The sequence below is a fragment of the Zeus faber genome (assembly GCF_960531495.2).
Source record: "Zeus faber genome assembly, chromosome: 1".
In the NCBI taxonomy this organism is placed as follows: domain Eukaryota; kingdom Metazoa; phylum Chordata; class Actinopteri; order Zeiformes; family Zeidae; genus Zeus; species Zeus faber.
Window position 1 is genome coordinate 5,933,477 of NC_137193.1, and position 14,215 is coordinate 5,947,691.

The 14,215-nt window shown below is 47.3% G+C and overlaps 1 protein-coding gene across 1 annotated transcript; it reads left to right on the plus strand.

The window, feature by feature from the left end:
- Positions 1 to 393: 393 nt before the first annotated feature.
- Positions 394 to 9,325, plus strand: LOC307230728 (coiled-coil domain-containing protein 106-like; the record flags this gene model as incomplete). The annotated part of the gene is made up of 7 exons (XM_080001163.1): positions 394 to 433; positions 999 to 1,178; positions 4,352 to 4,540; positions 5,432 to 5,596; positions 6,458 to 6,670; positions 7,464 to 7,624; positions 9,170 to 9,325. 7 exons carry the CDS (start codon positions 394 to 396, stop codon positions 9,323 to 9,325), a joined length of 1,104 nt encoding a protein of 367 aa, XP_079857289.1.
- Positions 9,326 to 14,215: the final 4,890 nt, after the last annotated feature.

A 14,215-nucleotide genomic window follows, 5' to 3' on the forward strand; every position in this document is an offset into this window, starting at 1 on the left:
CGAAACAACTGACCCGGCTCGAGTCTTGACCGCGGAACAACGAAAAACAACGAAAACAGATTGAAAACTGATTGAAAACTGATTGAAAAACAAAAACAACCCCCCCCCCCCCCCCTCGTCTTCTTCGCCCGGGACGACCCAGGACCTCCGCGCATGCGCGACGCCGCATCGCCGCGCTCACCTGGCGGCGCTCCGTACAATCAGGTAAGCTGCGTGGAGCGTGGGGCCGAGCCGCCGACACGCAGCAGGTCCGGGGCGCCCGCTGCCGTATTACGGTCCTATAACCCCGCACGACGCGAGCGCTGAGGCGGACAACTCCGACCCCGAGTAATAACGCGGTCCCCCCCCCCCTCTCTCCTCCGCAGGTGTTGTTATACTCTCCCCGGTGCGGCGATGAACGGAGGAGCCTGCGGGAATGACGCGGAGCCCGCAGGTAAAATCTCGGACCCCGACGCGTCTCTAAAAACTAAGAACGAAAAAAAAAAAACAAAGAGAGAAAGAAAGAAAACCCGACGGGTGGTGCTCCACGCGTGGTTCACCCACGATGGACGTCCGTTGCGCGCTCTCTCCGGGGGGGGGGCTGGTCTCCCACCCCCTCCTCCACCTCCACCCCCTCCTCCACCTCCCCCATTGTCCCGGAGACATTGCAGGTGCAGTCGAGAGGAGCCCCCCCCCCCCCCCCCCCACAGAGTGGAAGCCGCTATTTCTAAGAAGTTTTTTTTTATTCATGTATCGTGTTTTCCGTACTGCGCTGTGTGGTTTCGGTGCTGGTCCGGAGGTGTAGGTGGTACCTGGGCCTTTTTAAGCAAGTGCGCGGGCACGAGTTCACCAGATGAGACCAAGAGGACCGGAAGCCAAAGTACTTCAACACTGAAATGAGCGGAAGCGCCGGTTGTATCCGGTGCTGTGACGTAAACGCGGCCGAGTAATACCTCGTAAAGTCTTATCTTAGTATAAAGTGTTTTCTACCAATGTGACTTGCTTCCTCCACCTTGCAGCGGGCGGAGCGGCTGCAGACGGGGCTCCGGGCGCAGCTGGAGGTGCAGGGCCTAGTCCCGGCCCCGGCCCCGGAGCGGGGGGCGGGCTGTACCTGGACGCCTACGAGGTGCCGTTCACCTTCGAGCCGATGGAGCGTCCCCCCGGATACCACCTGCACCCCGGCCAGCACATGATGGACGGTACTTACGAGCCGATCCGGGCCAACACCGGGGTTCGGAACCGGCAGGATGGGGGTGGTGTGGCGGGCCCCTCGGTTTCCGTGGAATGCCGCGTTAGGATTGCGTGCGGGGCCACACGGAGCCGTGAGGACGGTGAATTAGTCAGTGGCACGCCTGGAGGTCTTTGAGTTCCAGGTCATGGAAGGAACTCCTTCTCATTCTGAACAATACGTGCACTTTACACAAGTATGTAGTAGTAGCAATGTTGGGAGTATTAGTTGTAATAGTAGTAGGAGTATTAGTAGTTGTGGGAGTATTATTCTTAGTCATAGTAGTAGGAATATTAGTAGGGATAGTTGTAGTGGTATTAGGAGTGGGAGTAAGAGTAGTAGTATTTTTTAGTAGTTGGGTAGTAGTGGGAGTTTTAGTAGTTGTAGTGGGAGTATTAGTAGTAGTGGGAGTAGCAGTATTAGTAGTAATGGGAGTATTGCTAATGGAAGTGGGAGTACTAGTAGTAGTAGTAGTAGTAGCAGTGGGAGTATTGTTAATGGAAGTGGGAGTACTAGTAGGAGTAGTAGTAGTGGGAGTATTAGTAGGAGTATTTGTAGTGGTATTAGGAGTGGGAGTAGTAGTAGTAGTAGTAGATGTTGTAGGAGTATTAGTAGTTGCAGTGGGAGTGTAAGTATTAGTGGCAGTAGTGGGAGAAGTAGTAGTAGTGGGAGAAGTAGTAGTATTAGTAGTGGGAGTACTGGTAGTTGTAGTGGGAGTATTAGTAGGAGTACTACATTTACATTTAGTCATTTATCAGACGCTTTTATCCAAAGCCACTTACAATTGTTCAAACACCGACGGACGCAGCCATCAGGAGCTATTAGCGGTCAAGTGTCTTGCTCAAGGACACTACAGCATGCTAGCAGGAGGAGCCTGGGATCCAACCAGCAACCTTTAGATTACTAGACCACCAGCTCTACCTCCTGAGCTACAGGGATGGTAGCTCAGGCTACCACGGGGAGTAGTAGTAGTAGTAGTAGTAGTAGTGGGAGTATTGGTTGTAGTAGTGGGAGTATAGGTAGTGGTGGTGGTAGTAGTAGTAGTGGGAGTAACGGTAGTAGTAGTAGTAGTGGGAGTCTAGGTAGTGGTTGTAGTGGGTGTATAGTAGTAGTAGTAGTAGTAGTAGTGGGAGTATTAGTTGTAGTAGTGGGAGTATAAGTAGTTGTAGTGGGAGTATTAGTAGTATTATTAGGAGTATTTGTAGTGGTATTAGGAGTGAGTAGTGGGAGTTCTAGTAGTAGTATTAATAGTAGTAGTAGTATTAATAGTAGTTGTGGGAGTATTAGTAGTGGGAGTATAAGTAGTAGTTGTAGGAGTATTTGTAGTGGTATTAGGAGTGTGAGTAATGGGAGTTCTAGTAGTAATATTAGTAGTAGTAGTAGTAGTAGTAGTAGTGGTGGGAGTATTAGTAGTAGTGGGAGTATTAGTAGTAGGAGTACTAGTAGTTGTAGTGGGAGTATTAGTATTAGGAGTAGTTGTTGTAGGAGCATTAGTAGTTGTAGTGGGAGTATTTGTATTCGTGGGGATATTAGTAGTAGTGGGAGAAGTTGTAGTAATGGGAGCAGTAGGAGTATTAGTAGTAGTAGTAGTAGGAGTATTAATAGTAGTAGTGGGAGTATAAGAAGTAGTGGGAGTATTGGTAGTGGGAGTAATTGTAGTGGTATTAAGAGTGGGAGTAGTTGTAGTAGTATTAGTTGTATGAGTAGAAGGAGTTCTAGTAGTAGTATTAATAGTAGTAGTATTAGGAGTAGGATTAATAGTAGTGGCAGTATAAGTAGTTGTAGTATTAGGAGTAGTGGTAGGAGTATAAGTAGTAGTAGTGGGAGTATTATAAGTAAGAGTAGGAGTATTTGTAGGAGTATTAGTAGTCCTGGGAGTATGAGTATAAGTGGTGGTGGTGGTGGTAGTAGTAGTAGTAGTGGGGGTATTTGTAGTGGGAATAGTAGGAGTATTGGTAGAAGTAGTGGGAGTAGTAGTAGTCATAGTAGGAGTAGTAGTAAGATTATTATTAGTAGTAGTGGGAGTACTGTTAGTTGTAGTGGGAGTATTTGTAGTAGGAGTATTTGTGGTGGTATTAGGAGTGGGAGTAGTTGTAGTAGTATGAGTAGTGGGAGTTCTAGTAATAGTATTAATAGTAGTAGTATTATGAGTAGTAGTAGTGGGAGTATTAGTAGTAGGAGTATTTGTAGTGGGAGTATAAATCAAAGTAGTGGGAGCATTAGTAGTAAGATTAGGCATATCAGTAGTAGTGGGTGTAGGAGTAGTAGTAGTAGTAGTAGTGGGAGTAGCAGTAGTAGGAGTATTTGTAGTAGTGTGAGTAGCAGTATTAGTATTAATGGGGGATGGTAGCTCAGGCGGTAGAGCTGGTGGTCTAGTGATGTAAAGGTTGCTGGTTGGATCCCAGGCTCCTCCTGCTAGCATGCTGTAGTGTCCTTGAGCAAGACACGTAACCCCTAATTGCTCCTGATGGCTGCGTCCGTCGGTGTTTGAACAATTGTAAGTCGCTTTGGATAAAAGCGTCTGATCAATGACTAAATGTAATGTAATAGTAGTAGTGGGAGTATTTATAGTAGTATTAGTATTAGTAGTAGTCGTAGTGGTAGTAGTAGTAGTAGTAGTAGTAGTAGTAGTAGCGAGAGTAGAAGTAGTAGGAGTATTAGTAGTAGTAGTGGGAGTAGTAGTGGGAGTATTCGTAGTAGTATTAGGAGTGGGAGTATATGTATTAGTAGTATGAGTAGTGAGAGTTCAAGTAGTAGTATTAATAGAAGTATAAGGACTAGGAGTAGTAGTCGTAGTGGGAGTATTAGTAGTAGTAGTATTAGTAGTAATAGTATTAGGAGTAGTAGTAGTAATAGTAGGAGTATTAGTAGTGGGAGTAGCAGTATTAGTATTAATAGTAGTAGTAGTGGGAGTATTTATAGTAGTATTAGTAGCAGTAGTAGTCATAATGGTGGGAGTAGTAGTAGTAGTAGTAGAAGCGAGAGTAGAAGTAGTAGGAGTATTGGTATTAGTAGTAGTAGTGGGAGTAGTAGTAGTACTAGGAGCATTAGTAGTAGTGGGTGTAGTGGTGGTAGTATCGGTAGTAGCACAGTGGAAGGGTTTTCCTCGTCTCTTGACCCTCCTCCACCCGCCCCCCCCTGCAGACGCGGTGGTGGAGCCTCCACCCTCGCAGTGCAGCCCCTTCCTGCTGATCTCCAACCTGCGGACGCACCTCTACGTGTCCCTGGAGAAGAACGCCTGGCTGCAGAAACGCATCGACGAGCTGGAGGACGAGCGCAACTTCCTGCGCTGCCAGCTGGAGCGCTTCATCGCCAGCATGAGCGCCCGCGACGGTACGAGCCCTGCCAGGCTCCTGGGACACTGCTGCCAGGTTCTCCCAGGTTCTCCCAGGTTCTCCCAGGTTCTCCCAGGTTCTTCCAGGTTCTTCCAGGGGGGGGTGGGTTCTGATGGGCTTCTGAGGTGACTGCATCAAGGTTCTGCCAGCGGGGTTCTGAGGGGCTCCCAGGACACTGCTGCCAGGTTCTTCCAGGGGGTTCTGAGGGGTTCTTAGGTGACTGCATCGTGGTTCCTCCAGGTTCTTGTGGGGGGGTTCTCGGGTTCTCAGGTGACTTCTTCCGGTTCTTCGGGGGGCTCGCAGGACACTGCTGCCAGGTTCTTCCAGGGGGGCTGTGAGGGGTTCCCGCGTCAGTGCTTCCGGGTTCTTCCAGGTTCTTCCAGGGGGTTCTGAGGGGTTCTTAGGTGACTGCATCGGTTGACTGCGTCAAGGTTCTTGTAGGGGGCCTCTGATTGGTTCCCAGGACACTGCTTCCGGGTTCTGCCAGGTTCTAGTAGGGGGTTCTGTTTGGCTCCGCCTCTCGTGCCTGTCTCGATGAGCCAATACTTGAAATACGTTGACGTTGATTCTGATTCGGAACCTGTTCCTTGACACTTGAACTGTTGAGGAATTCAGCCCAACACGGTGCAGTGTAAATACCCTGATATTTGTTCCTCTGCGGTGTCTCAAATCTCATGGCTTTACTTTAAATCTTTTCTTATGTCACACTGGAAAAAATACGTTATTTTGTCTGAGTTAAATATGATTTTTCTTTTATTGATTCATTGTATTTCAACCCCTTGAAACCTGAAACACTTTGACATGTTTAACGTCTCCGTTTCACTCCTCGACATAAGTTTTGTGGGCGTCGCTCTCTCCCCCCCCATCCCCCCCCCCGGACCCCCCTCAGACTGGTCGGACCCCCAGCGGGCAGTGAAGCTCCCGCCCTCAGGGTCCGGACTGGGACCCGGGTCCCCCACCCCCCCGTCTCCCATGACAACCAGGTCCGGCATGGCCCTGCGCCGCCTGCAGGGGCCCGGGGCCCGGAGCCGCCGCCGCGGCACCGCCGTCCCCGGTCAGTGTCTCTGTTAGCGACCGCTCTGTCCCCGTCTCACGGGCAATGTCCGATTTTTAGCTGATTCGGCTGATTTAATAAAAATTACAGCCCGGCTGTAATTTTACGTTTAAAAAATAATAATAATAATTCCCACAACACTTTTGGACAGAACAAAATATCACAGTATTTGTAAAGATCACACGACAGAAATTCAAAGAAAGGGTTTGCAACTAAAACAGAGTTGTCAAATGGATCAGTGTCCACAGGGGTCCCCTGGTATGTCACGCTTGTAGTACCCAAACCAGGCCGTCCTGGGGAACCTCCTTCCCCAGCCGCCCCGCCCGGCGCCGGGGTCCGAGGGGGCGGAGCTCGCACTCGCACGACCCCCGGACGACGGTGCGGCGGCGCGCCGGACGTTCTTCCACCTCGGGTGAAATGGCGGCCGTTTTTTTTTTTTTTTGTTTTGGGGTTTTTTTTTCCTCCCCCTCTCATTTCTGCTCCAAATGGACATCGACGTTGACCCCGACCCGACCAAGCAGTTGAGAGGTCCCGGTTCTGACGAGACCTCGACCATGTCTGTGGGTACTGCGGTTGTCGCGTTTCAGACACGTTTACTCCCAAAAACCCCAAGAAGATTATTATTATTATTATTATTATTATTATTATTATTAATAATAATAATAATAAATTCATAATAATCAGAGTAGAGCAGCGCCTGTTGCTGACGTTGTGCGGGTTAAGCGTGGCGGTGTGACTGCAGAGACCGCGCCTCAGTGCGGCGCCGCCGGTGCTCCTGGTGAAGCGGTGGCGCCCTCTGGTGGAAGGCAGCGGCCGCTACAGCTCTCCACCTGCCCCCCCCCCCCCCCCCCCCCCCCACAGTGAAGCAGGAGTTCCACGTGGAGGAGGAGAAGTACTACACGGAGGACGAGTACGTGGAGGAGGAGGAGCAGGTGACGGAGGAGGAGGAGGAGGACTCGTCGCCGGAGAAGGGCCAGAAGAGGAAGAAGGGCCGAGGGGGCGGGGCCGGCGGGGAGGGCCGGGTGAAGATGAGGAGGGTCTTCAGGATCACCCACGGCCGGGAGCGGCAGAGAGGTTGTCACGCTGTCTGTCTGTCTGTCTGTCGTTACGTCGGTCTGTCTGTCGTTATGTCTGTCTGTCTGTCTGTCATTATGTCTGTCTGTCTGTCTGTCATTAAGTCTGTCAATCTGTCTCTGTCATTACGTCAGTCTGTCTGTCTGTCATTACGTCTGTCTGTCATTGCGTCAGTTTCTCTGTCTGTCATTCTGTCCATCATTGTCGGTCTGTCCGTCTGTCATTACGTCTCAGGTCTGTCTGTCATTTTCTGTCATTGTTATTCTGTCTGTCATTTTCTGTCATTCTGTCTGTCTGTCATTCTGTTTGTCTCTGTCAGTCAGTCTGTCATTCTGTCTGTCTGTCATTCTGTCTGTCTGTCATTCTGTTTGTCTCTGTCAGTCAGTCAGTCATTCTGTCCGTCATTCTGTTTGTCTCTGTCTGTCTGTCATTGTCTGTCTGTCATTCTGTCTGTGTCATTCTGTCTGACATTCTGTTTGTCTCTGTCAGTCAGTCTGTCATTCTGTCTGTCTGTCATTCTGTTTTTCTGTCATTCTGTCTGTCATTCTGTTTGTCTCTGTCTGTCTGTCAGTTATTCTGTCTGTTTGTCAGTCAGTCGTTCTGTCTCTCATTCTGTAATTTTGTCTGTCTGTCTGTTGTCCTTCAGGTGAAAGATAAAAAGCCTAAATGATGTTTCTTTCCTCCCTCCCTCCTCCCCCGCTGTTCTCCCCCACCTAACCTCCTCTGTCTCTCTCTCTCTCTGTCTCGCTCTCCAATCTGTCGCCCTCCCCCACCCCCTCCCTCCCCCCTGCAGTGAAGGACCCTGACGGGGTGCTGATGCGTTACCAGAAGATCCTCTCCACCTACCAGCGCGTGAGGAGCATGTCGCGGGCGTTCCAGCTGCACGGCGTGGACCGCAACACCATGGCCTCCACCTCCCCCATCGCGGAGCTGCTGCTGGTCGCCCCCGAAAAGGTGCCCAAAGGGCCCCGTCCGCCGAGGGCGGGTCGGCCATTTAAAAAAAATATATATATATTTATTTATTTTTTCAAACATCCTGTAGAACTGTTTATAGCAGCGACTTCCACTACAACTCATTTCTCCAACGTTTCAGCCTTAAAAAAAATAAATCACATTAAAGTCCCAGTTTTTATATTCCATAGCGGAGGGAGCGGCCGCACGCTGCATCTTATGGTGGTTTTCGTGGTTTTATTGACAATGTTCTACTAGAAACGAAGTTGTGTGGCTTCCCCCTGAAAAAACCTGCCGAAGCCGATGTTGCGCTCTGGACGTGCTGTTATTCAAAACAAACACACAAACAGACGCCTGTGACTGTGACGTGAGTTTCCCGTTTCCGAAAAGATTTCCTTTTTCTTTTTTTTTTTTTTTTTTAATTTTAAATTTTTTTAAGGCTTGAACATTTGCCCCATTGGACGGCAGTGGGGCCCGGTGCAGGGAGGGAGGTTCCTCAACGGGAGAGCCTTGAGCAGGCCGTCGCCGCGAACAGCGAGAGACCGACGTTTTTGATATGGAGGAGGAACAGAGGATCGGTCGCCGGACGGCTGAGCTCACCTCTGTGCCGCAGGGCGACTCGTCGCCACCAAAGCTCGGGCTCTTTTTCCAGAGCGGCTTCTCGACGAGTCGTTGGCTAAAAAGATCCCTTTCCGTTTTCCCACGCTGGCTCCGTGGGGTCGGGTCGGCGTGACGCGCGGCGAGCGAGGGAGGACTTCCTGAACGATGAAGGAGAGGAGGAAGAGTCGGTTCCACTCTGACCTGTGAACGGGATTCTCACAGGAATCACTGAATTGTCATTATTTTGGTGGAACGCAGGGTGTAAATCACTCACCTTCAGTGTGAATGAAGACAAACGTCTTGGACTTGGATTTATTCCTGAGATTGTTATTGTCGGTCTGAGTCGACGAGTCACTCTTTTCTTGGAGTGACTCCCAACTCCTGAGTCACTTTAATGATTTGTTTGCGATGAACGAACCGCTTGTGAGTCTTGCATCAGTGATAATAATAATAAAAATGATAATTATAATAAAAATCAAGATAATGATAAAAATGATAATAATAATAGTAATAATATTGATAATAAAAATAAAAATGATAATACAAATTATAATAATGATAAAAATTAAGATAATGATAAAAATGATAATAATAATAATAAAAATGATAATACAAATTATAATAATGATAATAATGACTGATAATAATAATACAAATAATAAAAATTATGATTATAATAATAATAATAAAAATAATAAAAATTATAATACAAATTATAATAATGATAATGATTAACGATAATAATAATAATACAAATAATGTATAATAATAATAATGATTTTAAAAAAATAATTAAAAAATATATAATAATAAAAATGATAATAATAATAAGCTCAGTTCTGCAGGAGAGTGACATCGCTGCGGGGATGAAGTCATCGCCAAACGGATGTCGGGTGCCGGGGGGAGCGCGGTGACTCACATCAAATGAACTCATTGTTCACATTCCAGGTGGCGGAGGTGGGGGAGTTCGAGGCGTCCAAGGAGAAGCTCCTGGACTACGCCCGGCGCTGCTACAAGACGATGGACGAGCCCACGCACGCCAAGGTGCAGGGCCTGAAGAAGACGCACAAGCTGCTGCCCATCTCCTACAGGTTCAGGAACTGAGGCGCCCGCGCCGAGCCACGGCACTGCGGGGGTTACCTCGGTTCTTTTTTTTCGGAGGTTCGCCTCATTTCCTCGACACTCCGGTGACGAGTTTCCTTCCAAAAAGAAAAGAAAGAGAAAAGAAAAGGCTTCCGTTCGATGTGGAACGTTTAATTTAGGGTTCTCCGTGGGGTCGCTGCGTTTGCTTCGGCAGGTTTGACCTTTTTGGAAACTTTCCGTTTGGTTTGACTGGAGATGCGTCTTTTCCATGTGGATTTGCCTCTCGTCCGGAAATAATTTATTATTTATTTAAATTTATCTCCGTTTTTTTGTTTTTTTTTCCCACGATATTTTCCGTGACTGCAGTTGTTTTGAGAGTTCCAGTATGAAGTTCGTAAAGTTGTGAATGTCTCGTGTTGAAACAATATTCGTTGGTTTGGTTTGTCCAAGAATGTGTTTCAGACGTGTGTTTATGTTTGGAATATTTGTATATTTTATGTACAAAAAAAAAGTTTGCTTTAATTACGTTTCATTTTTCTTCACTGTTTACTCAACTGTAATACCTAAAAAAGAAAATAAATAAATAAAAAAAAACAGGGGGAAGTTTTGGTGGCATATGTGGAAATGTAAGTTGTTTAAACGTGATATTTCATATTAAAACTTAATTTTCCAACTCACTTTGGGTTATTGACAATGGAAAAGAATCATTTTATTCTACAATATGATCAAATTTGATCCGTCAGATCCACAGTCCGTTTGATGGTTGTCCTCTATGCTGTTCGTTTAGGAAAGGTTTTCATTTACAAGTCGTACAATGTCACAGAAAAAGGTGAAAAGGGAAATGGGGCTGGGTTTATGGGTTCATGCACAGTATCCCTCTCTGAAGGATGGTGCGGCACACAGCTCCCTCTGATGGAGAACGTCGTCATGGGACGTGATCCTCTGGTGCCCCAGGACTGGATCAATAACTGCTGATGGATTGGGTTCGGCCTCCAACAGCTTCACCCCGCGGTGGAGGTCGGTGCGTTTAGGTTCAGTCGATCAAAATGATGACTTTCATAAACGATGGGAGCTATTATGTTGTAATGAGGCAGCACCACACCACTCAGCGTATTAACATGAACAATAGATCTCAAAACACTCATATTAGAATACATTAGATGTGTTGAATTGTATTAGGCCACATTGTAACGAGTTTGATTACATCAAGTCAAGTCACACTTTATTTATAAAGTGCATTTCATACCAGGGCAACACAATGCGCTTTACAAAGAAATACAAAAAAGAAAGAACGTAGTTGTCAGTTGGTCATTTCAAAAGAATGCCCCTGAAACAACAGCAACAACAAAAGCAGCAGCAACAACAATAAAAGCATCTCCAACCACAGTAGCAACAACAGCAACATCAACACCAGCAGCAACAACAGCAAAGCAACAGCAAAAAAAACAGCAACGCACACGCAAAGACGTCACCGGAACCGGAAAAGTCACTCAGGTTAGAGATGTTACAGCTGGTTAAGTTGAAGTACAAGTCTAGAGACGTTTAAATCAATGCACAAGGCTAGAGATGGTTAGGTCCAGGCATAAGTCTAGGGATGGTTATGTTTAGGCACAATGTCCGAGATGGTCAAGCAAAGGAACAAGGTAAGAGATGGTTAAGTTTAAGTATAAGGCTATCAGCAGCAACGACAACACCAGTTAAGGTATAAGAATAGCAGCACCAACAACAACACCAGCAGCAATGACAACATCAGCAGCGACAATACCAGCAGCAACAATACCAGCAACAAAAACAGCAACAGTAGCAGCAAGAGCAACAGCAGCAACAACAGAAACAACTGGAACAGCAGCAGCAGCAGCACAGAAACAACAGAAACACCAACAGAAAAAACAGCAGCAGCAGTTACAGTAGAAACAACAGAAACAGCGCACAAGCAAAGGCGTCACCGGAACCAGAAGTGGTAGCTCTCACCGGAACCGGAAGGACCTTTTTTAATTCCCAAAGGGGAATTCCAGTGTTGCAGTAGCAATGACATGAATGACAAAACACACGTTGTTTTTAACGTGTGTTTTTATACATCTTCTTTCGGCTCCTCGCGTTAGGGGTCGCCGCAGAGGATCATCTGCCTCCAATACCTTCTGTTCTGTGCATCTTCCTCCCTTACACCAACCGCCTGCATGTCCTCCCTCACCACATCCATAAAGCTTCTCTTTGGCTTCCTCTTTTCCTCTGCCTGGCAGCTCCATCCTCAGCCTCCTTCTCCCAATGTAACTCTCATCTCTCCTACACAAGTGTCCAAACCATCTCAATCTGGCCTCTCTCACTTTTCCACCAAACTGTCCAACCTGAGCTGTCCCTCTAAAGCACTCATTCTTAATCCTGTGCATCCTTGTCACTCCCAATGAAAACCTCAACATCCTCAACTCTGCCACCTCTAGTTCAGCCACTTGCCTTTTAGTCGGTGCCACCGCCTCTAAACCGTACAACATGGTTGCTCTCACTACCGTCCTGTACACTTTCCTCTTCACTCTTGCTGGAACCCTTCTGTCACAGATCACTCCGGACACTCTTCTCCACCCACTCCACCCTGCCTGTACTCTCTTCTTCACCTCTCCCCCACACTCTCTGCTGCTTTGGATGGTCGACCCAGAGTACTTGAACTCATCCGCCTTCTCCACCTCCACTCCTTGCATTCTCAGCTTTTCTCCGCCCTCCCTCCCATTCAGGCACATGTATTGTGTCTTACTCCTGCTGACTTTCATTCCTCTTCTCTCTAATGCTGCCTCCACTTCTCCAGGCTCTCCTCAACCTGCTCCCTACTCTCGCTACAGGTGAAAATGTCATCCACGAACATCATAGTCCACGGAGACTCCTGCCTGATTTCATCTGTTAACCTGTCCATCACCATTGCAAACATAAAGAACTCAGAGCTGATCCTTGATGCAATCCCACCTCCACCTTGAATGCCTTCGTCACGCCTACTGCACACCTTACTACTGTCTGACTGCCCTCATACATATCCTGTACCACTCTTAATTACTTCTCTGCCACCCCCGACTTCCTCATGCAATACCACACTCCCTCTCTCGGCACTCTATCATATGCTTTCTCTAAATCCACAAAGACGCAGTGCAACTGCCTCTGGCCTTCCCTGTACTTTTACATCAGCATCTTAAAGCAAACATTGCATCTGTAGTACTTTCCTGGCATGAAACCAAACTGCTGCTCGCTGATCCCCACCTCTCCTCTTAACCTTGCCTCCACTACCCTTTCCCAGAGCTTCATGCTGTGGCTTATAAACTTTATTCCCCTGTAGTTACTACAGCTCTGTACGTCTCCATTTTTCTTGAAGATGGGCACCAGTACACTTCTTCTCCACTCCTCTGGCATCCTCTCCCTTTCCAGGATGGTGTTAAACAGTCTTGTTAGGAACACCACCATCTCACCTAAACATTTCCATGCTTCCCCAGGTTTGTCATCTGGGCCAACTGCCTTTTCACTCTTCATCTTCTTTAATACTGTTCTCACCTCATCCTTGCTAATTTTCTCCACTTCTTGATCCACTATCCCCACATCATCCACTCTTCTCTCCCTCTCATTTTCTTCATTCATCAACTCCTAAAATTACTCCTTCCACCTTCTCAACACACTCTCCCTTACTAGTCAGCACATTCCCATCATTATCCTTTATCACCCTAACCTGCTGTACATCCTTCCCAGCTTGGTCCCTTTGTCTTGCCAATCGGTACAAGTCCTTTTCTCCTTCCATACTGTCCAACCTCTCATACAACTCATCTTATGCCTTGTTCTTTGCCAATTCTCTCTTCGCCTTGCGCCGCATCAGCTTGTACTCCTGTCCTCTTTCTTCATGTCTCTGACAGTGCCATTTCTTCTTCGCCAAACTCTTCTGTTCTATGCTCTCCTGTACTACCTCATTCCACCACCAAGTGTCCTTGTTTTCCTTCCTCTTTCCACATGATACACCGAGTACCTTCTTGGCCGTCTCCCTCACCACTTCTGCAGTTGTTTCCCAGTCATCTGGTAACTGTTCATTTCCACCTATTGCCTGCCTTACCTCTTCCCTGAATTGCATGCAACACTCCGCCTTTTTCAACTTCCACCATTTTATCTTTGGGTCTTCTTTCACTCTCTTCCTCTTATTTGCCTACAGATTCATCCTACAGACCACCATCCGATGTTGCCTAGCAACAAACTCCCCTACCACCACTTTGCAGTCCTTCAGATTGAACCTCCTGCATAAGATGTAGTCCACCTGTGTGCACCTTCCTCCACTCTTGTATGTCACCCTGTGTTTCTCCCTCTTCTTGAAATACCTATTCACAACAGCCAATTCCGCTCTTTTGGTGAAATCCACCACCATCTGTCCTTCCACATTCCTCTCCTTGACACCATACCCACCCATCACCTTTTCATCACCTATGTCTCTGATCCCTTCGCCAACATGCCCATTGAGATCTGCTCCAACGACTCTCTCTTCCTTGGGGATGCTCTCCACCACTACATCCAACTCACTGAAGAATTCTTCTTTCTTTTCCATCTCACACCCAACTTGGGGAGCATATGCACTGACCACATTCATTACAACCCCATCAATTTCCAGCTTCATGCTCATCACTCTGTCCGAAATTCTCGTCACCTCCAAAACACTCTTGACATATTCTTCCCTCAAGACTATCCCCACCCCATTTCTCCTGCCATCCACTGCATGGTAGAACAGTTTGTACCCGGCTCTGATGCTCCTGGCCTTACTCCCCTTCCACCTGGTCCCTTGTACACATTGTACATCTACCTTTCTTCTCTCCATCATGTCAGCCCGCTCTCTCTCTTTACCCTTCAAAGTGCCAACCCTCAAAGTTCCTACTCTCAACTCTACTCTCCTACCCTTCTTCC